The sequence below is a fragment of the Dryas octopetala genome, chromosome 3 (genome assembly GCF_963921425.1).
Source record: "Dryas octopetala chromosome 3, drDryOcto1.1, whole genome shotgun sequence".
Classification (NCBI taxonomy): domain Eukaryota; kingdom Viridiplantae; phylum Streptophyta; class Magnoliopsida; order Rosales; family Rosaceae; genus Dryas; species Dryas octopetala.
This window is the reverse complement of record NC_141368.1, coordinates 13,332,044-13,358,330: the sequence shown is the minus strand read 5'-3', so window position 1 is coordinate 13,358,330 and position 26,287 is coordinate 13,332,044. Positions and strand designations below refer to the sequence as shown.

The 26,287-nt window shown below is 37.5% G+C and overlaps 4 protein-coding genes and 1 pseudogene across 4 annotated transcripts; 3 read left to right on the top strand and 2 right to left on the bottom strand.

Moving 5' to 3' along the window:
• The first annotated feature begins 3,085 nt into the window (after positions 1–3,085).
• Positions 3,086–6,840, top strand: ENA (DnaJ/Hsp40 cysteine-rich domain superfamily protein). The gene is made up of 4 exons (XM_086237782.1): positions 3,086–3,297; positions 4,929–5,025; positions 5,990–6,044; positions 6,150–6,840. Exons 1-4 carry the CDS (start codon positions 3,151–3,153, stop codon positions 6,346–6,348), a joined length of 498 nt encoding a protein of 165 aa, XP_086093908.1. The 5' UTR covers positions 3,086–3,150; the 3' UTR covers positions 6,349–6,840.
• A 279-nt stretch (positions 6,841–7,119) lies between these two features.
• Positions 7,120–8,096, bottom strand: LOC147291092 (putative germin-like protein 9-2). Its single transcript, XM_086235874.1, has 2 exons — positions 8,000–8,096; positions 7,120–7,703 (listed from the first exon to the last, which is right to left on the bottom strand). Exons 1-2 carry the CDS (start codon positions 8,094–8,096, stop codon positions 7,120–7,122), a joined length of 681 nt encoding a protein of 226 aa, XP_086092000.1.
• A 1,040-nt stretch (positions 8,097–9,136) lies between these two features.
• LOC147291091 (uncharacterized) lies at positions 9,137–12,554 on the top strand. Its single transcript, XM_086235873.1, has 3 exons — positions 9,137–11,580; positions 11,675–11,780; positions 11,886–12,554. Exons 1-3 carry the CDS (start codon positions 9,137–9,139, stop codon positions 12,552–12,554), a joined length of 3,219 nt encoding a protein of 1,072 aa, XP_086091999.1.
• A 203-nt stretch (positions 12,555–12,757) lies between these two features.
• LOC147291090 (uncharacterized) lies at positions 12,758–16,895 on the top strand. The gene is made up of 12 exons (XM_086235872.1): positions 12,758–13,216; positions 13,344–13,556; positions 13,677–13,769; positions 13,865–13,978; positions 14,068–14,511; positions 14,646–14,897; positions 15,001–15,257; positions 15,345–15,515; positions 15,603–15,710; positions 15,843–15,879; positions 15,993–16,088; positions 16,794–16,895. Exons 1-12 carry the CDS (start codon positions 12,758–12,760, stop codon positions 16,893–16,895), a joined length of 2,346 nt encoding a protein of 781 aa, XP_086091998.1.
• A 3,073-nt stretch (positions 16,896–19,968) lies between these two features.
• LOC147291089 (putative germin-like protein 9-2) lies at positions 19,969–20,567 on the bottom strand (annotated as a pseudogene).
• Positions 20,568–26,287: the final 5,720 nt, after the last annotated feature.

The window sequence follows — 26,287 nt, the reverse complement described above, 5'->3', positions numbered from 1 at the left end:
AACTTCTGATTTTAAAGTTTTTTACAAGGATGATCTTTGAAGTATGACCTAAAAAATAGACGGTTCGGATTTTGAGATTATATTGTGCGGTGCGAGCATGTTTTTAACATGTTGGTTTCATTAGTTTCATTAGTGATTATGTTGGTTTCATTAGTTTTTAACATGTTTATGTAGGGGTGGGAGCGGTGCGGTTCGGTCCCGTTCTTCCTCGGAACCGGGCGCCGCGCCAGATATTCATACACGGTGCGGTTCGGTGCTTAAAACCGTGAAGGGAGTAAAAAAACCAAACTAAACCAAACCATTTCATGTGCGGTGCGGTGCGGTGCGGTGCGGTTCTCCACTGCGGTTCTTGTCTTTTTATTACATTAACATATGTTTTAATGTTTTATAATTTATACAAAACATATGTTTTGAGGTTTGAGCAATTGGGTTTGGTTGGGCAAACTAGTTTATGTAACTAGACTATATAGAGTATATATAATATATAAAATTTTAAACTTTGGGTTTAGCGTTTAGAGAATGAGAGATGAGTTGCAACCAAATTCTATACCATAAGTTTTAAATCCTTATACCATAAACCCTAATATCCTATAGAACCTATACCATATCCTAAACCTTATACCATAAATTTTAAATCATATACCACCATACACACTTATATGGCATATACCATACACACTTATATAGTATATAACTATATATTATACCCTAGAACTATAAACAATTAAAAAATTTAGTATATAGAGTATAAACTATAAATAATATACTAATTTTTTTTATATAGAATATAAAAAATATACTAATTTTATTATATAGGGTAATGGGTATAACTAAAATTATTAATTTATTATTATATTATATATCTAAAAAATAGGTCGTAGGGTTATATAAAATATATTTTAGGGTCTAAACTCTAAAATATAGCTAGGTTAATGTTAATTTTAATATTTTATTAGGGTTTAGGGTTTAGGGTCTAAAGTGTATAAAAATGTGTACAAAAAGTGTATAAAAAGTATATAAAAATGGTATAAATATGTATAAAAAGTATATAAAATGGTATATATATGTATAAAAATATAAAAATATATATTTTTTGCAATTATGCGGTGTGGTTCGATGCGGTGCGGTTAAATGAGGTGTGGAACCGGAACCGGAACCAGAAAGAAGCGGTGCGGTTCGGTTTTTTTGGCGGTGTTGACTTTTTTTAGTCAATGCGGTTTTTTATGGTTTTTTGGCAGTGTGGTTCGGCCGGTTTTGGCGGTGCACAGTTAAAATGTCCACCCCTATGTTTATGTAATAAAAGACATAAGGTATATCTATAAGTATTATTTTTATGCAATTCAAATAGTTACTGTTGTACAATAGCAATAATTGCCACTATTTGACAGTAGCAATTACCAAGCACTCGGTAAACAGCGTCAAGTGCTCGGTGAGTTCTGTATCGCGCGCATTTCATTAAAGTGGACAAGACTGGGAGTTACGGTAGCGTGTGGACTAGATTATCAGCTTATTTCTTCAACATGACTCTTTTTTAAAGAAAAACCCTATAATATATACAGACCCCTTGCATTAAGAGATTTCTCAAAGAATTTTATATTAAAAAACACCCCATTCTTCCCCACAAACCCAACCAATCATGCCTCTCAAAACCCCAAATCTCCTCCATCCCATCAAAACCAAATATTGCCAAAGACTCGACTCATCGACTGCCCCACAAAGAATCTTCACATACACCATCCACATCCTAAAGTCAATTTATGCATATCAATGTCAATATTTGGACTTGATGTTTATATTTTTTCATTTTGTGGGTGGAGTATAGGATGCAATTTTTGCTTGTGGGGAGTTGAATTGGGAGGACATTTGCTCTGATACATCCAATTGTGAATGGGTGGGTATTTGGGTTGAAAATGGTGTAAGTCAGGACATGAGTGGTGTGAGGGGGAAAAAAATGAAAGAGAAAGAGAAAGGACATGAGTGCTGACCGACCGGAGTTGGAGGGAGGGGCAGCCAGAAAGATGGTCACATGATAAGGAGGGCTACTGTAGATCCGATAGGATTTGGATAGATTTTCTTATTTTTTTAATTTTTTATTCTTTCACATAATAATAATATTTAGTCATAAATTCAATTTAGACATATATGCTATTTGAACGGGGTCCACGAACTTTTAAATATTTCAAATATACACCTGATTTATTATGTAAATTGAAAAATGAAATTTCGTCCATCAATTTATTGAGAAATCAGTTAAATGTCAACTTGGCTTTTTCTAACGGGGGGATTAATTGGCGACATGGCACCAACTCAGCATACATTTCCCGCCAAATGAGCAACACATGTCCACTTGACATGGGCTCACACACTCATCACTTATTTCCCGCTCATCGAACGCTCTCCTGACCATTTAGTCTCCAAAAAACATCATGTTTTCCCCCAAATTCGAATATAAATCTCTCACTTGTGTTCAACGAGCGAGAAAGAGATAACGAGTTTGTGGACCCGTGTCAAGGGTTAGGTGGACCTGTGTCGCTCATTTGGCGGGAAATGAGCGACACGGGTCCACCTAACTCCTGACACGGGCCCACAAACTCTCTCTCTCTATTATTATTAAATTGTGGGCTCGTGTCGCTCATTTGGCGGAAAATATTTGCTGAGATAGCGCCACGTCGCCAAGTAATCCCGGTCAGTAAAAGCCAAGCTGTCATTTAACTGATCTCTCAACGAATCAATGGACAGAAACTCATTTTTCAATTTAGATAATAGATCGGGTGTATATTTGAAATATTTTAAAGTTCATGGACCCCGTTGAAATAGCTTATATAGTTATGTGTCTAAATTGAATTTATACCTAATATTTAATATATTGTTTCTAAAAAGTTAATCACAGACTTCACAGTCAATTATTTTTATATACAATTACAGGTGTCACTCTCGTAATAATAAGGTGGTGATGGTGGTGAGCAAATTTGCCCTCGTCTGCAATTGGTAAATTTTGAAAGTTTAATAGGTCCTTTTTAGTCATTTTATAAAGGGTTATAATTGTCCATTAAAAAATTTGATAGAGGAGTGGAGTGGACGACCCGAATGGCAAAGCCCACCTTCAGTTGGCCGCCGTGGCAGCACTGGACGTTTGGTATTGGTAGATAGATGGCCACACTCAGAATCCTGAGCTCATTAACAGCCGTCCGATTCGAATCCACAAATTCCAACGGTGCTCCTCCTCCTCCTCCACGCAGCCCAGACCTGTTGCCCCGACTCTCCCTCTCCAAGCCCTCATGGGTCGTCCGTACAGAGGCAAGTTAGTTCAAGAGTTTAACACTTCATGCCACTCTTTTATTTGTTCTTGTTTGGTTCCTAAGAAAATGTTTGAAAGTATGAGAAAGCAATTAAAAGAAAAGGAGAAAGAGCTGATATTTAGTTGTTCAGATGGTTTTTCTGTATTGGGTTTGTTCAAATGGAAATTTTGGTTGGGTGAATTACTGAATTATATGTTCTGCTTTCAAAAAATTCCAGTTTTCTACTTCACTTTCATTCATTCTCCCAGCTACCAAACAGGCCATTGCTGCATTCTATGTTTTCAATTTTTGTTGAAAGTTGGTTACTGTGTGGCCAAGCAAAAAAAAAAAAAAAAAAAGAAAAAAAAAAAAGCAAGTTATTTACTGTGTGGGAAAGGCATGAATTAGAAGTTTTGTATTAGAGTGCGTTAGCTTGAGGCTGCATGCTATCCTAGAAAGCTCTAATGCTACTTGGGGTGTCATCATCTCATTAACAATGAGATGCAAGATACATAATTTGGCCTAACTGTAAATTTTTAATGGTTGTTATCTTATTAAATACATCTAAATAACTTTGGTCTAAGTATCACATACCTTGTCAAATAAATGCTGCTGGGCTCTAGAAACCTCAGTCCCCTACTATTTCTATGGCATTACTGTTAGGTTCCATTTGGATATGTGGATTTGAAAAATGAGGGATTTGGATTGGACTACTTTGTTTAAATTGCTGGCATCAAATGTTAAAACAACATAAAAAGAGAGTTTTGATACTTTTGATTATGGATTGAAAAAAAAAAAAAAAAACAGAAACAGAAAATTCCATATTTAAGTGATCTAGGCATGATTTCGAATGAACAGTTTGAGTATTTGAAATCCACCCTTCTCAAATAGCCAAATGTAGATTAAGATTTTATTAACATAAAAAAGTAAAACTTCTAAAGTCTCGTTAACTAAAGGTCTTCGGTTAGCCCAAGTGGTGAGGGAGGGGGTGATAATGGTTAGGACTATGATAGGTGAAACCAAAAAGTCACATTAAGTAATTTACACTAAAATTCAAATGCAAATTCAAATTCCTTATTTTAAAACCACTTATCCAGTACAACCTAAATTCAAGTATTAAGGCATCATAGGAGTCATGATTATCAAAGTTCTGCCAATTCTCAAATGGTAGTTTACCTGGTGGTGGCCCTGCCAATGCCAGGTCCTAGGAGGGAAAGTAGATGAATAATCCTAATCTTCAACCATTTTACAGGATGGGTTACTCCAAAGGATCATGCTTGTATACTGTTGCTTCTGTAAATGACTTGTTCAACATTAGCAAACTTTCCAGAATTTAGAACAATCTGGAAAATAAAATAGATATTACGGATTGAAATAATTGTATTTTGGAAATTTAGCATGTCCAGTGACATTAATACTGAAACAATGTTCGTGAATATTATAGGCTAGTAACTCTAAAAAAAAAACATTTTTCTTTGCCAGGATAGTGATTCAAGTGCCTATATTGTCATTAGTTGGTTTCTAGGTGTTTATCAAAATTATGTCCACCAACCTTGAGTTTAGCACTTAGCCACTCGTTAATATCGGAGGGACTGAAATACTTATAATAATGTAATTCATTAACTTTTGGACCACCTTTGTTTATTGCAGTCAAATGTTCAGAAAGAAGTAATAAGGAAGCTGGATCCACCTTGTGAGGTCTGCACAGGGAGTGGAAGGATCGATTGCCACGATTGTCGTGGAAGCGGTCTCTCTCTTTCTTCTTTCCCTCTTACGTAGACAATGTTTTCTACATTTTTTTCTTTTGCTCATTTTTTTGTGGTTAGATAATTGACTTTAATCCGACATTAGAAAATGTTGAATTGTCTTGTTTAGTGTTTCTTGGATGCTTCTCTAGAATGCCTGTTTAACCTTTTGACATCTCAACTAAAGAGATATTTTAAGATTTTTACCTTTCCCACAGAAGTCTGAAGGTGAGAGAATGGTTGAGATTCAAAAGTTTCACCATCAGTGTATGCAACTTACTATAGAAACTGAAGTCATTGTCAACTGTTCAATACTGAAAATGGAGAAATAGATTATTGTTCGTTTCTATGAATGTTAACTGGCCTTTGTTTCAACCAAAAAAGACTGGCCTTTGTTTAAAGCTTATTCATACAATAGGATTGTTTTAGTTCCATAAAGATTTCAATCATCTATAGTCTATAAAATTTAAACAAATATACTTATCTTGCCTTCACTTATTAGGACCCAATTTATAAGGGGATGACAACCTAACTTCAGGCAAACAAATAAAGGAGCTCCTGCTTCGTCTTGATAGAACTGCTAATTTACAACCAGTATTTTTCTTTTCTTTTCTTTCTTTCTTTCTTTCTTTCTTTCTTCTTTTCTTTTTCTTCTTTTGGTGAAATTTGAACTCCAGCCTTACCCCACTGCAACTCAACCTGTACCCCTTTGAGTTGAGCGCAAGGGTACTTATTACTCAACCCTGGTCCAGTTTCTAGAAAAATGGATGTGTCTAAAATCTTGATGTCTATTGAGTCCAGTCCTTCAGCACCAGTTCTCACACCATTTCGAACTCATGTTTGGATATTTCTTTGGTCTGTTTTGAGTGGTTGGCAAGATGTGTGGATTCTTATGTTTGTTTACAGATATTATCTATTTTATTATTTTTTTCCCTCTCAAATATTTTGACATCTTCTATATAATAGGAAGGACAAACTATGTTGACCTACATATGCTCCCCAAAGGAGAATGGCCAAAATGGTGAGGTATCAATACTTTTCAAACATATTACATATACATGTGCACTGAGAATTCTACCCAGTTATGAATGTGTTTACATCAACTGCCCTTGATCACTCTTTGCAGGTGCAGGACTTGCGGTGGAAGTGGCCTCAGTTATTGCTCTCGCTGCCTTGGGACCGGAGAGTATCGCTATATAATGGGGTTTCATTTCATGAAGATGGATTCGACTCATACCCGAGACAACAAGAATGAGGTTCAAAGTAATCAAGAACGCCGTACTGCTGCAGATTTATATGATGAACAATTGGACTTCAAGCCATAAAATGTGAAAACTCCATGAATGGATACCACAATCTATAATTGGTATTTTGTAAACAGAGTAGCTAGCCTGTGTGTAGCACAAATTTGCTAAGAACGGTAATGAAATGGAAGGGAAAAGCAGAGAGAGGGAGAGATATCAATCCTTGTTGTAGATATGCATTTCAAGGGATTGAGTCAATGTTGTGCCAAATTTCTTTATGCTAAGTAGGAATGCTATTAATTTGTCCAAACATAAAAAGGTGTTTGGAGAACCCCTTTTAGTTTTTTGAGTAGATTTACTCATCATGAGTCAGTTAAATCCTATTCCAACGAATGTGGTTAGAATACCTAGCTAAGTGAAACAAGAGCTGTGATGTCATCATTCTAACGATCTGGATAAACACATGGAAGTAGAAGAGGACTCTAGAGGTTTCAACTAGTATATAATTCGTTATTGTTTTATGATGTCAGACTCAAACAGGTGAAACATTAATCCAAACAGTTATGTTAGTTTTCTCATACTTGCATATATGAAATGAATAAGAGCGCTTTATTAAAACAAATCATAAAATTAAGGAGCAAAGTAGCATAAATCGACAAACAAAACAAGTAAACAACAAAATACAAGTTACAAAAACAAAGTCAATGACTATTTGGTCTAGTAGTGGCCCCAGTCTCCTTTTTGTGGAGGAGTTCCAAAGTTCAAATATCATAGATGCCAGTTATTGATAATAAAAAAAGCAATTAAATCAAATTTAGCATAACAAGGAAATTATTGAAGTCTCTCATTTAGTCATGAGCCAGTGGTGAAGCCAGCCTTGATCTTCTTAATGGTATCAACATCTGTCTTGAATGATTTGGCAAGGATGGCATCATCAATTCCAGTGGCAAAGAGAGAGGGTGGCACAGCAACTGCTCTGGCACTTGCACTTCCAAATGCTGCAATGGCAGTGGCTGGCAATTTAGGATGTGAGTTAGTCTGATAATGCACCAATCCCTTTGGAAACATAAACATGTCTCCAGCTTGAAGCTTTTGAGTATATAGATTGTTTTTGGTGTCTATTAACCCAACTTCCAAGAACCCATCAGCAACAAACATGAGTCCAGTTGAGTCCGGGCGAGTGTGAGGTGGGAGCAGTGAGTTTGGAGGGAATTGAAGCACTGCATATGACACACTCTGACCATTCAGAGCTGGGAACTCACCCACACTTGCTTTTGTTGCCTTGAAGGTTTCAGGAACTTGGTCGAATACACCACGCAATCCAGTGTATGTGAAAAAGTTGGCATCAATATTTGTGGTGTTGTAATTTTGTGGGACTATAAAGTCAGAAATGATATCAGGGTCACTTGCTAGGACCAACTCACTACGCCAAAAACCTTGATAGACATCACTTGTTTAATATCAGTTTTGGTAAAAACTGATATTAAATAATTTTAGATATCAGATGTTTTTTCCGACGATATCGTAATTTATTAAGATATCACCTAATAATTTTAAATAATTTTTGCGATATCTTAATTTTTGCATTTTGATTAAAAACGGATATATAAACCGTTAACTGATAACTTTGTTTTATCTAAAAAAAAGAGGCGCATAATTTTCCCCCCAACTTAAATTTTACCCAAGACTCAGACACACTCCCTCTCACACTTAGACACATTAATTGACTCACAGTACACATTCACTCTCTCGTTCTCATCCTCACTCTCAGTCGACGTTGCCTTGCCGCTGACCTGGCCGGCGTCGCGTGCATCTGTGGTGGTGTGCATTGCATCGGTGGTCGCGTGCGTCTGTGGGGGTGTGCGTCGGTGGTCGAGTGCATCTGTGGGCTCTCTTTCTCGTTCTCATTCTGGGTTCTCCTTCTCGATCTCTCGTCGGTAATTAATTTCTCTTTGTCCTCTTCTCACCACCTCATCCTCATGGGTTCATTAGCTGAAGTTAGGGTTTGATGTTCTTGAGGTTTTTCTTCAAATTAGGGATTTTTTAGGTTCTTTGGTTTCTTGAAATTAGGGGTTTTCTATGAATCTAATGGAAAATCTCTCTTTTGTTGATGGAGAAAACATAGATATTATACACTAATTATGAGATAAATGATGGGAGGGGGATTGGATTGCTCTCAACTATTATAAGATTTATGTAGAAACTGCAGATGACAAATTAAATGGGCTGATACATGGATTCCGAGATAGCAGAGATCAAGACATATATAATACTTTTAATTGAATTTCATTAGTTGTTAAAAGTTTGTTAATGAGTCTACTACTTCTGCAATCACCTTGTGTTTGCCATTAGATTTAATCACTTAGCTTTTAAGAAATTATGCTATTCAAATACTTGGTTCTGAAGAATGGTTGCCTGGGCTTGTTTTTTTGGTCTGGTCTAGTGTTTTCTCGAAATGTCCCTATTTTCATGCTTACATAAACGTGTGGTTCCTAATCCTTAGGCTTTAATGCAGAAATGGTCTTTCATATTTGTAACTATGCCTATGTTAGAGTTTGGACATTTTTGTAATTAACTATGTATCATTTGTTTTCATGGCAGTTTTAGAGAGAATATAATAGAGTACTTACAATCCCTACAGGAGTTGCTAACAAAGGTATTCTTCTCAACTATTTTCTTTGATCACATTCATGATAGGACTAAATTGTCTTTTAGTGCAACCTACTGTGAGTTAATAACATGTTTGACAAATAAATTGTGATATATATAGGTAGGTAGCTTTGAAAAGCTACAAAATTTGCATCTTAATTTACCTAATAGAATATTTAATTGGTTTATCTTTCTATGTGAAGTTGAGATATGAGATATCATGGATAAATCATGGATACATGCTGATAGAAGGTCTATGGAGTATGAGGTGGGAGTTGAGAATTTTTTGAGGTTTGCATTAGGGAATGCTGCCAATTGTGACTACTTGCATTGTCCTTGTGTGAAATGTGGGAACTTGCGTAAATGGTCTGTTAGAGTTGTAAGGGAGCATCTGTACTTTAACGGTATTGATCAATGGTATGAGAAGTGGATATGGCATGGTGAAGAATCTGTTTTTGGAAGAGAGGGATCTGAACATGGTGTCTTCGGGTCTGAAACAGTTGACATGTGTGAAGGTGCCTATGATAATTTCTCCGAGGATCCAGATGAGTTTAGGAAATTTGTTGATGAAGGAGAGAGACCCTTATACGCTGGTTGTGAAACTTATAGCAAGTTATCTGCGTTGGTCAAATTGTTAAACTTGAAGGCAAAGCATGGGGTGACAGACAATTTCTTTTCTGATATGTTGGTTGCTTTTGGAGACATGCTTCCAAAGGGAAATGTTCTACCATTGTCTATGTATGAGGCGAAGAAAACATTGTCTGCTCTAGGAATGGATTACCAAAAGATACATGTTTGCCCGAATGATTGTATCTTATATCGAAATGAGTATGAAGATGCAACAAGGTGCCCCAACTGTGACCTTCCTCGGTGGAAGGTAAATAAGGGATTAATTGAGAAGGAAGGGGTGCCAGCCAAAGTCTTGTGGTACTTTCCACCCATTCCAAGGTTTAAACGAATGTTTAAATCTTGTGAGTCATCAAAGAACTTAACTTGGCATGCCGATAACAGAGCGAGTGATGGAATGATGCGTCATCCAGCTGATTCTCCAGCTTGGAAGTTGGTGGACCATAAGTGGCCTGATTTTTCTTGTGACCCTAGAAATCTAAGGCTCGCCCTTTCGGCTGATGGGATAAATCCACATAGTTCCCTCAGCAGCCGATATAGTTGTTGGCCCGTCATCTTGGTGACTTATAATCTTCCTCCTTGGTTATGCATGAAGAGGAAGTTTATGATATTAACATTGTTGATTTCTGGTCCTAGGCAGCCCGGAAACAATATAGATGTGTATTTACAACCGTTAGTTGAAGATTTGAAAGCACTTTGGAAGGGAATAGACGGAGTTTATGATGGATTCCGAAAGAATACATTTACTTTGAAGGCTGTACTTTTATGGACAATCAATGATTTTCCGGCGTACGGTAACTTGTCTGGTTGCACAGTTAAAGGCTATAAAGCATGTCCCATATGTGGAGAAAACACCGATTCTGATCGGTTGAAACACGGTAAGAAAATCTGTTTCCAAGGACACAGAAAATTCTTACCCCGCCACCACCCATATCGGAAACAAATGGCTGCTTTTAATAACAAGCAGGAATTGGGTGAGGCTCCTACACCTCTAACTGGAGAGGAAGTCTTAGAAAAGGTGTCGGGAATCAATTGTAAGTTTGGCAAGAAACAAGCAAAGAGCAGCGTGTGTGGCGAAACTCATACTCCATGTTGGAAGAAAAGATCTATCTTCTTTGACCTTGAATATTGGAAGTCACTCTATATTCGGCATGCCCTAGATGTAATGCACATTGAAAAGAACGTGTGTGAGAGTATAATTGGAACTTTACTTAACATTCCAGGGAAGACAAAAGATGGGGTGGCTGCCCGTTTAGACCTTATGGAAATGGGGGTTCGACTTGATTTGGCACCAGAAATAGGGAATAAGAGAACGTTTTTACCGGCAGCTCCATATACGCTGACTCGGGATGAAAAAAGAGCTATATGCAAGTGTTTGTTAGGAACAAAGGTCCCACAAGGTTACTCTTCAAATATACAAAACCTAGTGTCCATGGAAGAGCTGAAACTTTTTGGTCTTAAGTCTCACGATTGCCACATTTTGATGCAACAACTGCTACCGGTTGCCATACGTTCAGTGTTACCAAAGCATGTGAGATATGCAATCACTAGGTTTTGTTTCTTCTTCAATTCTCTATGCAATAAAGTGGTCGATGTTTCGAAGTTGGATAAAATCCAAGATGATCTCGTTATCACCTTGTGTTTGCTGGAGAAGGTTTTCCCACCTTCCTTCTTCGATATTATGGTGCATCTAACTGTTCACCTTATTCGAGAGGTGAAATTGTGCGGACCTGTTTATTTTAGATGGATGTATCCATTTGAAAGAGGCATGAAAGTGTTAAAGGGTTATGTACGGAACCGTTTGCGACCAGAGGGCAGCATTGCTGAGGGTTATATTGTTGAGGAAGCTGTGGAATTTTGTTCGGAGTACTTGTCGAATCTGAAACCTATTGGACTTCCATCTTCTTCGCGCATGGGTATCCCAAACATGAGCAGACCGCTGTCCGGTGCTAAGGTATATTCAGTACAGCGTGAAGAATGGGAGCAAGCTCATCGTTTGGTTTTGGAGAATGCCTCAGAAGTGGAACCTTATGCCGAGTATGTCAATTTCTAGACTTAGCTTATTGTAATTTGATTTATTGTAAATTAAGTATCATTTACATAGTTATGAGTTATTGTAATCTATTTGTAGATTACATAAGTCCTACTTGAATGATATTCATTCAAGTAAGAAAAAGAGTGAGAAGTGGCTGCTAGAAGAGCACAACCGGACATTTATCTACTGGTTACGTGCCAAGGTAAATGTGTAACATTTTGAAAGCACAGTAATTCACTAGCTAGTACACTCATTTGGTGCATGTCCAACAATTTTAATAAGTCTTCTTTAAAATTTATTTGATTAGGTGGCATATGATATCAATCATGAAGAAAAGGACATAACAGACTCATTGAGGCGGCTAGTTGAAGGTCCACCTATGAGTGTGCTAAAATATGAGGGTTATGAGATAGGAGGGTGCCATTATCACACCAAGGCACGTGACGATGTTCGTGCTGTTCAAAATAGTGGGGTGAGCTTGACAGCCACGACCATGCAGGTGGCGAGCGCGAAGGATAAAAATCCTGTATACACGAACATGTGTTTCTATGGGGTTATCAAAGAAATCTGGGAGCTTGATTACAATGTATTTCGGGTGCCTTTGTTTAAGTGTGAATGGGTAGAGAATAATAAGGGAATACAAAATGATGAGCTAGGGTTCACTTTGGTTAACCTAAATAGGATAGGTCATAAGAGAGATGTTTTCGCTTTGGCTTCCCAAGTGAAGCAAGTGTTTTATGTAGAAGACCCTCTAAACTCTAATTGGTCAGTGGTTCTTGCAGCCCCTAATCGTGACTTTAATGATAGTGCTTATGAGGCTGAGTTAGAGGACACAGTGTTTGACCACCAATCATTTAGCAATGGACTACCATCTGTTGATGATTTTGATGATCTCTTGGGTGAGGAAGTTGGCACATACAAGAGAGATAATTGTGAGGGTATTTGGATTGATTACTCCAAGAAAGCAAAGGATTAATTCATGTAACTATAAATGTATTTATGTAACTTGTGTTAAGTGTTAATGGTATGATATTCAGACTTTATTGTCCCCAAAATGTTATGTAATTTCATTATGTTAAAAGGTTCTAAATGCCAACAAAATTATCCATATATTTCTTAATCTATCTTTGTATATTTTTTGTCCTAACACTTGTTAGTTTCAACAGTTAGACAGCGAACATGGCTACACCAAGAAGAAAGAAAAGAGCTGCTGTCAAATCCAATGCCAAGTCAACAGCCAAGTCGAAGAAAGCTGCCACACCAAAGAAAGCTGCCACACCAAAGAAAGCTGTCACAGAGAAGAAAGCTGTCAAGTCACAATCCTACAAGGTATCAGCAGGGAAGAGTAATGAAGCAGATACAAGCAAGGATTGCTTGACCTCAGGGGAGACCATTACTGCTGCGGAGGGTAGCATGTCCTCTCGTGGTTCAACAAAGATGCATGACATGCTCGTGAGAAAAGCTTTAGGAAAAAAGCTGAAGGTGGAGTACAGTCCGCATGGGGTTCCAGTAGGAGCAACGCGTCCAGTACTAGCTTCCTACATAGGGGTTGTGACCCGAACCACAGTGCCCATCACTGATGAAATGTGGCCGAAAGTGGATAAAAATCTAAAGCAAAAAATATGGGAAGAGGTGCAGGTAATGTAGATCTTAACCTTACTTAATTATTAAATAGGCTTCAATTCTGTATATTTAACCATATTTATAGATACATATATATGTTTTATGTGACCTTGATGTCTCACCAATGTGGTGTTGGTTGTAGGGTGCATTTGATCTTGACCCTACAAGCAGAAAAATGGTGTTGGCTTCTGCTGGCAGCAAGTGGAGATCGTTCAAGACTGCATTAACAAAAAAATTCATTTTGCCGTACAAGGACGATCCGAAAGCACTAGAAACCCCACCCAAGGTGTATGAGTTCATTCAAAAAGATCAATGGACAACTTTTGTGGCTACCAGGCTTACAGATGACTTTCTGGTATTTATGTTAAACACCTCTGGTGGTTAGATATTGCATTAATGATGGATATGTATAATTGTGTGATTTACCTATGACTTTGTCCTTAAAGGTTTGCCCAACTTCTTGTTCTAACTGCAGGCCAAACATGAAGCTCACAAACAAATAACAGGCAAGCGAAAATATCATCATAAACTATCGCGCAAGGGCTACATTGGGTTGCAGGAAGACTTGGTACAAGCTCCTCCATAAATAAACTGTCTTCTCTTTGCTTTTGATTAATTGCTCACTAATAATTGGTCTAACTTGCTGGTTGTATATATGGATAGAGGAAGCAAAATGTTGAGGAAGATGAGATGGACCGTTCCCTCCTATGGAAGAAAGCTCGTGAAGACAAGAATGGGAAGGTGGATGATGAAGTGGCAGTGGTTGCCAAAGTCATTGTAAGCAGCATATATATGACCAAGTGTAAATTAACATTGCCTAAGTGATTGCTATTATTGTAATTAAACTGATAAATTAATTTTTGCAGGATGAGTTGTTGGAAAAAAAGAATAAAGGGGAGCTGAAGATAGAGGGTTCTAAGGATATTCTAACAATGGCTTTGGAGACTCCCGAGCATTCTGGTCGAGTAAGAGCTGTTGGGGGGAATGTCAACCCTTCAACTTACTTCAACATTCCGAGAAAAGCGAGGGATACAATTTCGAAGAATGAGTTGTTGGCCATTCTGAAAAAAGAAAATCAAGATCTATTGGAGAGGATTCAAAAGTTAGAGGAAAAGGGTGCTAGGAAGGAACCGGTGACACCCAATATTGTTCAAGGTCAAGGTATGGTGTCCGATAAAGCAAGCTGCTTTTATGAGGACAAAGCTAAGTATGTGGATCTGCAACCAGATACTGAGGATAAACAAAATCTGAAAGTGCAAGTGGAAGTGGGGCTGGATATGGAAGATACAAATAATGCAGACACATTGAAGGTAATGAACCAGTAATTGCTAATATTTTCATATGACATACATCTATCTAGCAGACTTCAATTTCATGGTTATGCGACATTTAGCTCACAGTATTGGACTTTTATGGTTATGAGACATTTGTCATCTATTTTTAGGGGAAATCATGCATGCTGGCAGTGGGATCCATCAACAACATTGTCGCATATGGTACTGTCGTTGAGATGAAATCTGAGACCATACATGGTGTTCCTTTGGCAAAGGACTGCTTGCGGGTTTCAATTGACATGGCCACTAATGTGGCTGCTTTGCTTCCAATTCCTGTGGGTGACGAGTTGGTAAATGTTGGTCAAGCAGTTGGAAGCCATGTGGCTTGGCCGAGGGAACTTATTATCGTTCAGCAGGTGAAGGTAATTAAACTCTCCCTACTGTAATTTTTTTAAGTGCCAAGTATACACTTCATGAATATTGATCTAAAGACTCAAAACTGAGTGTTTGTATTTGACACCATAGAAACAAACAAGGCAGGTTCCTATGATGGTGAAGGAGTTATTCAAGAAAGATGACCTTGGGAAGAAAGTTCCTAGCGAATGCAAGCTGCTGTATCGTTTCGCGAGGGAGGCGATGGCTACATCTGGAAAGGCTCTCACAACTGACATAGATGAACAAGTGTTTGGAGCTGTCCGACGACTTTATATCCTGAAAGAGGATATTACTTCCGTTATGGAGATGTCAGAATTATCAGCCTCGTGCATAGTTGTGTACATGAGGTAATTTAGGGAATCGTTCAAAATGTTTAAATATTTTGTTGCCCTTTTAAAACACTGTGATTTAAAATAATTCACTTATATGAATAGGCACCTATTTGATAAGCTTGTGGATACAAACATGGTTGAAATGGTTGCTTTTGTGGATCCGGCACGCATATCTAAAGGAATAGGAAATGCAGAGCGTAGATCAACCTACTTAGCAGAACGCTTTCAGCAAGGAAAATGTGATCGTGTCTTCTTAGTGCCGTACAATGCTGGGTAAGGGTTTTAATTTGGTTAAACTGACTTTGAGTCTATGTTCTGCTGCCTTAATCTATGCATGCTTATTATCATTTTTTCTCTTAGCTCGCACTGGATTTTGACAATTATCAATGAAGACAAAGACACGATATTTGTGTTGGACCCTCTTCCAAAACTGAACCAGGACGCAGACTGGAAGGAAGTTGTCAACACGTGAGTTGCTTTTTTGCCATTTTAAATCATTAAAATGCATTGCAAATTTGGTTACATATATTGTAATTTAAACATACTGATATTTTGTTGATACATTAGTGCCATTCGATAATTTAATGTACTTACGGGTAGGAACAGTCGGAAAACAATACAGTGGAAGCATCTTTATGTAAGTATATATTATTTAATCTAGTGGTTTGTTTTTACAAATATTTCTATCATTGGAAGCATCATGCATAATAACCATCTGCATGTCATTAATTGGATTCTGATTTTGTGTAGTGTCCTAAACAACCTGGTGGAGTTGAATGTGGTTACTATGTGATGATGTATATGAAGGAGATCATCGAGGACACAAACCTGGGATTTGAGACCAAGGTAGGAATCCAATTGACTCTTTGTTTATTGGATCACTTGTAAGTTTTTGTGTGTAGTGCTTTGTCAATCTTTCATTTTGCATAAAAAATGCAAGCTAATGATTGGTACCTAGCTAGGACTGGTCAATGTATATAGTTAATGGATTGTTGGCTTTTGGATGTTTGATTGGCTAAACCCTTTATTTGATATTATTGGATATGTTTGGAAGTCTGCCTTCATCATTATTTAATTTATGCAAAATGCAGGATAAATGATTGCTGGTCCATTGAATGGAAGATGTATATACATATATAATAGATTGCACAGATAGGAACTATGGTATTTATGGATTTGGGACTACTACTTTGCATTTTTCATTTGAAGTTCAATTGGATCTACATACCTATTGGATGTCTGATAGTCTTGCCAGCTTTATTTCAAATATTGCATGTCTAGGTGACTTTGATAGCATGTAGGCTTATAACTTTATGCGCCTCTGCCTTCACTATTTTAATAGCTATATTGCATATATGTCTTGGTGATACTGTATGCAGCCTTATAACATGGCCAAGCTTAGTTTGAACACTTTAATTACTAGTTGTCTTTCAACTTGATTGGGCTTAATTATAGCATGGCCCAGCCTTATGCCTCATATTTATATATGTTAGGTTTATTTACTGTTTGTAATTGACTTGGTGCCTTCTGCATGTTTTTAAATGTTTGCAGTGGACTAATCCGACTAAAAAGCGAACCAGTTACACACAGGAGCAACTTGATCAGATCCGGATTGAATGGGGCAACTTTGTTTCTGCCAATTATATTCAGTAGATGACAGATGGAGTTGGTATGTGGGGTTTGGACATTTTGTGGATAAGTTTTTGAAGCTAGCTAGTAGTGCTGCCATATTTGCCAATTTTTTGTCAAGGAAGCTTAGAACATGTGTTAGACATTGGCATTTTTGTGTGAATATTGAAGCTGAATTATATATAACCAGGTGTTGGCATTTTTTGTGTGAAGAAAGGTAACAAGTGCTGCCAATTAATATTTTGTAAATGAAGGCAGCCTTTAGAAGTGGTGAATCATGCACCTATTTTTGTGCAAGTGCATGGGCTGATTATTGGTTTTTGTAAAGGGATGCTATGCATGGGCTGATTATTGGTTTTTGTAAAGGGATGCTAGCTTAATTTAGATACTAGCTAGGATGGGATGCTGTAATTCATTATGGATATATGCTCCATATTTTGGTGCAATGTGTAATCCTTTTTCGGAAAGTCTTGGAATACTTGTATTGGATATATGTTGGAATTAATGCTAATGGAATGGATTGAGATTGCACCAATTTCAGCTTATATATATATGTAAATTTATATCTTTTATATCAGGATTGTAGTACAAATTCGATAATAACAGTGACATTATAGCACAAATTTCATATCAGTTTATGTTAAAAAAAACCAATATCTAAGTAACATTACCATAACAGTAAATATAAAAAACCTGATGTCCAAAATGGTCTTTTATATCAGTTATATATCAAATACAGATGTTTTCGATACATTCAAAAATCTATGTACATCAGTTATAGGAGTATAAAACGACATCTAAGGTAACATTTCATATCAGTTTATGTTAAAACACAGAAATATAAAATAGCATAAATATCAGTTTACCAAAAACAACCAATATCTAAGTAACATTACAATATCAATAATTATTAACAAACCCGATGTCCAACATAGTATTTTATATCAGTTACATATAAAATACAGATCTTTTAGGTACTTTCAAACAACCATTTACATCACAAAAACCGATATATAAAATAATATAGAGATCTGTTCTTGTAGACTTAAACGATATCTAAACTAGTTAACAATATCAAAAATCACATAAAATATGATATGGAAATCATAAAAAAATACATTTAATGGGTTTTTCATATCGATAAATATATGAGAACGGATGTCTAAATCAGATTTTAGATCATTTACATAGTAATTAACGATGTCTTTTGTGTCTTTAATATCAGTTTCAGAATCTTAACGCTCCAGAAAATTGGAAAACGGATATCTAAAGGGACCATTGGACATCAGAATTTAAACAAAACAGATGTCTAAACTCATTTTAGATATCAGTGTAATACCGATATCTTAAGTACGTACATTAGACATCGCCTGCCTAGACATCGCCCGAAAACATGAAAAGACATCAGTTATTCACTGATATATAAGGGGGGTATTTGGCGTAGTGACTTGGAGGTGGCTAGGACAAGTACTAATATCATCATCATCGGCAGTTGGAGCAATCTCATAGCCATTGTAGATAACTAGTAGTTGCTGCTCAGCTTCTGGTGTTTGTATAAATGGTTTTGTTTGTGGTTAATGATGACTAACTTGCTAGGTAGTATGGTATTTATATGGTTTTGTAGGAGTTAATCAGTTTGGTGTTGTTGGTGATGACATTTGCTATGTTATTTCTCTGTTTCCTTCTTCTTTGGCCACATTAAAATGGCACATGCTGGGATGGCTTAGGAGCTGTATACAGCTAACTAACTAGAACATCGATCAACTTGAAATTGACTGGAACTTCTGAGGATTTATGGATTGAAAGGCATAGTTTCTGACATGGCATTGGCTCAATCGGCATGCTCCATTGGTCGAAAATGAGAGTAGATCGAGTAGAAGATGCTGCAATCGGCATGCTCCATTGGTCAATATGTTCCTTTCCTTTGATTTAGCAGCAACAATATTATAGGGTATATTCGAGTATATGCAGCCCTTCATTAATTCATCCCTTGAATGCCATAATCAAAGATGAATTAAGGTGGAATTTCATTTCAAATTTGTGAAAAGTAAATTTTACTGCTGTACAAGGAGAGATGGAAGCAGCTCTAAAGTGGGCTTCTGCATCATGTGTTGATATTGATAATAATATGGAACTTGGAAGCAATAAGTTATAACTTATTTACACATCTTGTGAAACTGAGCCACTCACTTTTTTTTTTTTTTTAGAACTAAAGATAAATAAATTTAAGACTCTTTTAACTTTCAGGTCAAAATTACTAATTTATTGACTTAGCAGGACAATCGGTTGCATTATTAATTAAGTTTCAAGATAAAATTATAGTCGAGCGCTCAACAGATACCTACATTTGCAATTACAATATTGTAGCTATATTATAACTTCTCAATATAAAACACTAATTTAAACCGGCCTTCAACAAATCCTCGAAAACATAGTTAAACACACTATAAAAAAAAAAAAAAACATAATTAACTCCACAAATATTAAGATTCAAATAGAAAATTAAAAATAATTGAGTGGTAACTGTAGATGCAATGCAGTTGCCAAATACTCGGCAGTCTAAGTTACGTTGACAGACACACTTAACGTGCACGAATTGTCCTTTAGCTTAATTATATTATTGACCGTATCTATAATTAAAATTTTGTTAAAAGTATGTGGAAATAAGGTTTAAGGCAAAGAGAAATATGATATGTCTATTTCATTCATTTTATAAATATCCTTATATAGAGGTAGAGTTTACTAGGACTTTGTACAATTACTCGTATGCCCTTACAACTAATTACAAGAATAGCCACACTTAATAAAGTATTTACAACACTCCCCCTTGGATATTCCATATCATTAGTATTGTCTCTGCTATGCGCTTTTAAGTTGCCTCGTCAAAACCTTGCCAAGTAATAAAAATTCTATGAGAACAAAAACAACCATGGTTGAAGGAGAAAAGAGTACAACCCTGGTCTAGTAGTGGCCCCAGTCTCCCTTTTGTGGGAGGAGTTCCAGAGTTCAAATGTCATGGATGCCAATTATTGATAATAAAAAAAGCAATCAAATCAAATTTAGCATAACAAGGAAATTATTGGGGTCTCTCATTTAATCATGAGCCAGTGGTGAAGCCAGCCTTGATCTTCTTAATGGTATAAACATCTGTCTTGAATGATTTGGCAAGGATGGCATCAGCAATTCCAGTGGCAAAGAGAGAGGGTGGCACAGCAACTGCTCTGGCACTTGCACTTCCAAATGCTGCAATGGCAGTGGCTGGCAATTTAGGATGTGAGTTATTCTGATAATGCACCAATCCCTTTGGAAACATAAACATGTCTCCAGCTTGAAGCTTTTGAGTGTATAGAATGTTTTTGGTGTCTATTAACCCAACTTCCAAGAACCCATCAACAACAAACATGAGTCCAGTTGAGTCAGGGCGAGTGTGAGGTGGGAGCAGTGAGTTTGGAGGAAATTGAAGCACTGCATATGACACACTCTGGCCATTGAAGCACTTGCTTTTGTTGCCGTGACGGTTTCAAGAACTTGGTCGAATACACCACGCAATCCAGTGTATGTGAAAAAGTTGGCATCAATATTTGTGGTGTAGTAATTTTGTGGGACTATAAAGTCAGAAATGATATCAGGGTCACTTGCTAGGACCAAGTTGGAGGTGGCCAGGCCAAGTACTAATATCATCATCAAAGCCATGGTAGGTAGACAAATAGCAGTTGCTGCTCAGCTACTGGTGTTGTATATATGGTTTTGTTTGTGGTTAATGATGACTAAGTTGCTAAGTAGCATTGGTATTTATATGGGTTTGTAGGAGCTGATCAGTTTGGTGGTGTTGTTGGTGTTGAAATTTGCCATGTTATTTCTATGTTTTCTTCTTCTTTGGCCACATTGAAATGGCACATGCTGGGATGGCTTAGGAGCTGTATACAGCTACCTAACTAGAAGATCAACTAATTGAAATTGACTGAACTTCTGAGGAAGATCGAATGGATCAAAAGGCATAGTGGCCTTGGCGGCTTTATACAGATCATAGCCACTTTTGGACCTATGAAAATGAGAGGAGTAGACTAGAAAATATGCCACAATCGGCAAGCTCGGTCGAATTGATTAATTAAGATCATTAAAGGCTTAGGATATGGATAGTTTACTTACAATGGATAAATGTTGTTTTCCTTTGATTTAACAACATCAACAATATTAGGGTATATTCGAGTATATGTGGTCTTTCATTAATTCATGATATATTCATCCCTTAAACACCATAATGATAAGAGATGAATTAATGTGGAAAACTCACTTCAAATTTGCGAAAAGACTTTTTTATTCTTAGGAAATTTTAAAAAGTAAGTTTTAATGTGTGGAAAGTTGGAAACCTGAAAGCACAAAATTAATCATGGATGTATTAGAGCATCCACATAGATATGGCTAAAGTTATAGCTATTTTTTATTCTTAATAAATACTGCTATAGTAGGGGAAGAAACCAAGACACAATTGAGGGTCCAATCGAAAGAAAGTGAGGAATTTATTTAGACATCATTCCTAAAATCAATTGGCAATAAGAAGAATAATCAATGACCTTTATAAATTAGGCTTATTCACACCATTACCCCATATAAGATACACTTTTTTTTTTTTTTTTGCTCCCTGAAACTTAAATCTTCTCAGTTTGCCACCTGAACTTCACACAGTTATTGCAAAAGACCCTATGCCGTCAACTTTGTCAATTTTTTTGTTAAAAAAACTAACGTGACACCTATTGAGTGATACATTTTTCTAGTTATGTAAGATTCATGTGACAAAAAAAAATATAAAAAATTGACATGGATCTTATTATTTTTTAGTTTAAAAATTATTTTTTATTATTTTTTTGTCCACATGGATCTTACATAACTAAAAATGGGTCTCATTCATGCCAAATAGGTGTCACGTTAGTTAATTTAACGGAAAAATTGACAGAGTTGACGGCATAGGGTCTTTTGCAATAACTGTGTGAAGTTCAAGTGGCAAACTGAGAAGATTTAAGTTTCAAGGAGCAAAGTGAAAAAAAGTGTATCTTATAGGGAGTAACGGTGTGAATAAGCCTATAAATTATTATGCAAAATCTCACATTTTTAATGTAATCTTTCTCTTAACGTAAAATTGATGAAGTTAGAAAGAGAAAAACGTCCACACAGCCCACATGCAATACGACAATCCCAACATTACTAGCTCAAGTAGCTAGAAGTGTCACCTTATATTTGGAAAAAAAAAAAAAAAAAAAAAACATATTACAATGAACATTCCAAATAGCATAATGTAAAGGCAGTGTTGTTCTAAAATTTCAAAGGTGTTAAGATCTGTAATTAGCCAAGTCTTTAATAAATAGTTGGTTAGTCTTTAATTAGTAGTTTTGTTAGTAAAATGACAGCTGGCAGTCCATTGCTGTGAGTCTTGACCGGATCAAGTTGTTATGTCCGGTTCAATTGCTGATATAAGAGCAGTAGCTCTCATTTTGTAAGGGGTGATTTTGATGATTGGTTTATATTGAATATACACAGAAAAATTGGGGCTCTGCTCCTTCCAAATCTCTTTTGTATCAGGTTAAGGTAGAAAGGGTTGTATCATTTGGTATCAGAGCCATCTCGATCCCACTGTTCCCTTCCTGTGCATGCCCCGGCGTTTCACTCGCGCTGCTACCATGGACGCTCGTGTGACGTCTCTCGAAGCTTCTGTCGAGAAGCTCACTACCTCCTTCGACAAACTTCAGACCCTGGTTAACACGGAGTTCTCGACCTTTGCCGGGAGCCTCGATTCCCAGCTTGATACCATGTTGGTCGCTGGTTTCGAGCGGCTCCGCCAAGAACTTTCTCGCGGTGCCGGGGGTGGCATTGACCAGATCCCACTCGATGATGAAGATCGTCCTGACTTTGGCTTCAACCGTCCCCACCGACGACCTGATGGGGGTGGGGGTGGACTGATGCGTCACCCATGGCCGAGGATCGAGTTCCCACGATTCACCAACGGCGATGATCCACTAGCTTGGATCTATCGAGCCGAACAATATTTCTCCCTCTACAACACACCAGATCATCAGAAGGTTGTCACAGTGTCATTCAATTTTGAGCAGGAGGCTCTGCAATGGTTTAGATGGATGGATTGCTTGCGGACGACACCTCGCTGGGAAGATTTCACTCGCGCCTTTTGCCGCGAGTTCGGCCCATCAGAATTTGAAGATTGTGCAGATGAGCTATTCAAATTACGACAAACAGGTACACTCAAGGACTATATCACTGAATTTCGTCGATTAGCTACTCGTACGAATGATGTTGGTCCTGTTCTGTTGAAGAGTTGTTTCTTGGGTGGTTTAAAACGTGAATTGAAGTATGATGTGAAGTTGTTGCGTCCCAATACTGTCCATGATGCCATTGCAATTGCTGTACAAGTAGATATTAAGCTCAATGAGCTAAAAGTGGGTGCTCCTAAGCAATTCCCTCATCGCACTCAACCTTTAGCTTTATTGCCAGCCCCGATTGCTAAGGTGAAAAATGAAGATTTACCTGTCAAAAAGTTGACACCAGAAGAGGTTCAACAAAAGAGATTAAAGGGGCTGTGTTTTTATTGTGATGAGAAATATGTGAGGGGCCATAAATGCACCAAGAAGCAGCTGTTACTACTTGATGTGAATTTTGAGGATGTGAATTCTGTGGGTACTGATGATGAATCTACAGTTGACTTACAACAAATGGAGCTGAGTGAATGTGCTTTCTATGGTACAGCTGCTAAGAAATCAATCAGAACAATGAAGGTGGAAGGTTTGGTCCGAAATTGTCCTGTACTTGTTCTTTTGGATTCGGGTAGTACACATAACTTTGTCGATTCCAGGTTAGTCAAACAGTTGGGCTGGCAGGTTCACCATACTGATGAATTTGAGGTGATGATTGCTGATGGGGGTAAGGTGAAGAGCAAAGGTTGCTGTAAGAAAATTCCACTTACCATGGGAGAGTATGGTTGTGAGGTGGATCTATTTGCTTTACCACTTGGGGGTTGTGATGTGGTTTTGGGGGTTCAATGGCTTTTAATGGTTAGTCCAGTGTTGTGGGATTTTCAATTCCTCACTATGGAATTCACTGCTGGTGCTAGAAAGTTTAAGTTGGCAAGTACCACTCCTCAAAACACTTTGGTACAAGTGGCATCACTTCAACAGATAGAGAAGATATTGCATACAACCAGTTTCGGCCTTCTTTTGTATTCAATTGAATCTGAGAAACTGGAAGCTTGTACTTTGACTCCACAGCAACTTCGTGACTTGCAGAGCTTACTCATTGCCTTTGATGCCATTTTCCAAACACCAACAACCCTCCCTCCTCATAGAGCTCAAGACCACAAAATACCATTGGTTGAGGGTGCCAAACCCCCTAGTATCAGGCCTTACCATTATGGTCCCCTTCAAAAAACAGAAATTGAGAAGGCAGTCCAAGACTTATTGCATTCTGGGTTTATAAGGCCAAGCCATAGTCCTTTCTCTTCCCCAGTTCTGTTGGTTAGGAAGAAGGAGGGAACATGGAGAATGTGCATGGATTATAGAGAGCTGAATCAGTTGACAATCAAAGATAAATATCCAATTCCTCTCATAGATGATCTGTTAGATGAATTACATGGTGCACAATATTTTTCTAAGTTAGATCTCAGATCGGGCTATCACCAAATTAGAATGGAAACTGCTGATATTGAGAAGACAGCTTTCCGAACTCATGAGGGCCATTATGAGTTTTTAGTTATGCCATTTGGCCTAACAAACGCACCTGCCTCTTTCCAAAACCTGATGAATGACATTTTCAGACCATTTCTCAGAAGGTTTATATTGGTTTTCTTTGATGACATACTAGTTTACAGTACTAGTTGGGAAATGCATTTAAGCCACCTACAACAAACCTTTGCAATTCTCCAGCATAACCAACTGTTTGTGAAGAAACAAAAGTGTGCTTTTGGTCAAAGTAGTGTAGAGTATTTGGGACATATTGTTTCCAGGGATGGGGTGGCAGCTGATCCGTCTAAATTGCGAGCTATCATGGATTGGCCTGTTCCGACTAATGTCAAAGAGCTAAGAGGATTTCTCGGTCTGACAGGTTATTATAGGAAGTTTGTTCCTGGGTATGGCAAGATTTGTCAACCTTTATATCAGTTAACTAAAAGAGATGGGTTTGTTTGGTCTCATGCTGCTACAGATGCTTTCCAACAACTCAAAGTTATCATGACTTCTCCACAGGTGTTAGCCCTGCCAGATTTCTCTTCGCCATTCGAATTGGAGTGTGATGCTTCCGGAAATGGTATTGGTGCGGTGTTGCAACAGAAGGGAAGACCAATAGCCTTTACTAGTCAAGCTCTTGGTCCACGGAACCAAGCTTTATCAACTTATGAAAGAGAATTGATTGCCATAGTGCATGCAGTAAAAAAATGGCAGAATTACCTACAGGGGCGCCATTTGTGATAAAAACTGATCATAACAGTCTAAAATACTTCTTGAATCAGAGAGCTAACACCCCATTCCAACAAAAATGGGTGGCTAAGCTATTGGGATTTGATTATGAGATTCAATATAAACATGGAACAGATAATGTTGTGGCAGATGCTTTATCTCGGGTACATGGTTCAGAACTACTACCAGAGGCTCCTATTGATTCTTCTTGTTCCTTATTGGAGTGTGTTGCTATTACTTACCCTTATTTTGGTTGGTTGGATGATTTAAGAAGACATATAGAGCAAGATGATTGGATTATTCATAAAACTCGGGAAGTTGCTGCTTTGGATTCGACTACTGCTCATTCTAAACTAATGAAGTATCATATTGACAATGGGTTCTTGAAGTACAATTCTCGCATTGTGTTGAGTCCAACATCACCTTGGAGGATGAAGTTATTTGAAGAACATCACTCAACACCTACTGCTGGTCATCCAGGTGTCCTAAAAACTTATCAAAGAATTAAGAGAGGGTTTTATTGGCAGGGGATGAAACACGACATCAAGTCCATGGTTGCTGAGTGTTCTACCTGTCAACAGAACAAGTATGAAACTATTTCTCCACCTGGGTTACTTCAGCCACTACCTATTCCTCAACAAGTATGGACAGATATTAGCATGGATTTTATTGTTGGATTGCCGGGATGCAAGGGTAAGACAGTGATCATGGTGGTTGTAGATCGTTTGTCCAAATATGCTCATTTTGTTGCTCTCGCCCACCCATATACTGCTACTGGAGTTGCTCAGATATTTGTAGACAACATTTTCAAACTACATGGAATGCCATCTACCATTGTGAGTGACAGAGATCCTGTGTTTATCAGCGCATTTTGGAAGGAGTTCTTTAAGCTACAAGGTTCCAAGTTGTGCATGAGCTCTGGGTATCATCCACAAAGTGATGGTCAAACAGAAGTGGTGAATC

Coding starts and splice junctions, on each gene's coding strand:
- ENA (XM_086237782.1), top strand. CDS start 3,151: ATGGCCACACTCAGAATCCTGAGCTCATTAACAGCCGTCCGATTCGAA. Junction 3,298..4,928: donor CATGGGTCGTCCGTACAGAG/GCAAGTTAGTTC, acceptor TGTTTATTGCAG/TCAAATGTTCAGAAAGAAGT. Junction 6,045..6,149: donor AAAGGAGAATGGCCAAAATG/GTGAGGTATCAA, acceptor CACTCTTTGCAG/GTGCAGGACTTGCGGTGGAA.
- LOC147291091 (XM_086235873.1), top strand. CDS start 9,137: ATGGATAAATCATGGATACATGCTGATAGAAGGTCTATGGAGTATGAG. Junction 11,581..11,674: donor GAAGTGGAACCTTATGCCGA/GTATGTCAATTT, acceptor ATCTATTTGTAG/ATTACATAAGTCCTACTTGA. Junction 11,781..11,885: donor TCTACTGGTTACGTGCCAAG/GTAAATGTGTAA, acceptor TTATTTGATTAG/GTGGCATATGATATCAATCA.
- LOC147291090 (XM_086235872.1), top strand. CDS start 12,758: ATGGCTACACCAAGAAGAAAGAAAAGAGCTGCTGTCAAATCCAATGCC. Junction 13,557..13,676: donor GGCTTACAGATGACTTTCTG/GTATTTATGTTA, acceptor TTCTAACTGCAG/GCCAAACATGAAGCTCACAA. Junction 15,516..15,602: donor TTAGTGCCGTACAATGCTGG/GTAAGGGTTTTA, acceptor TTTTTCTCTTAG/CTCGCACTGGATTTTGACAA.
- LOC147291092 (XM_086235874.1), bottom strand. CDS start 8,096: ATGCACACCACCACAGATGCACGCGACGCCGGCCAGGTCAGCGGCAAG. Junction 7,704..7,999: donor CGAGAGAGTGAATGTGTACT/GTGAGTCAATTA, acceptor ATGTCTATCAAG/GTTTTTGGCGTAGTGAGTTG.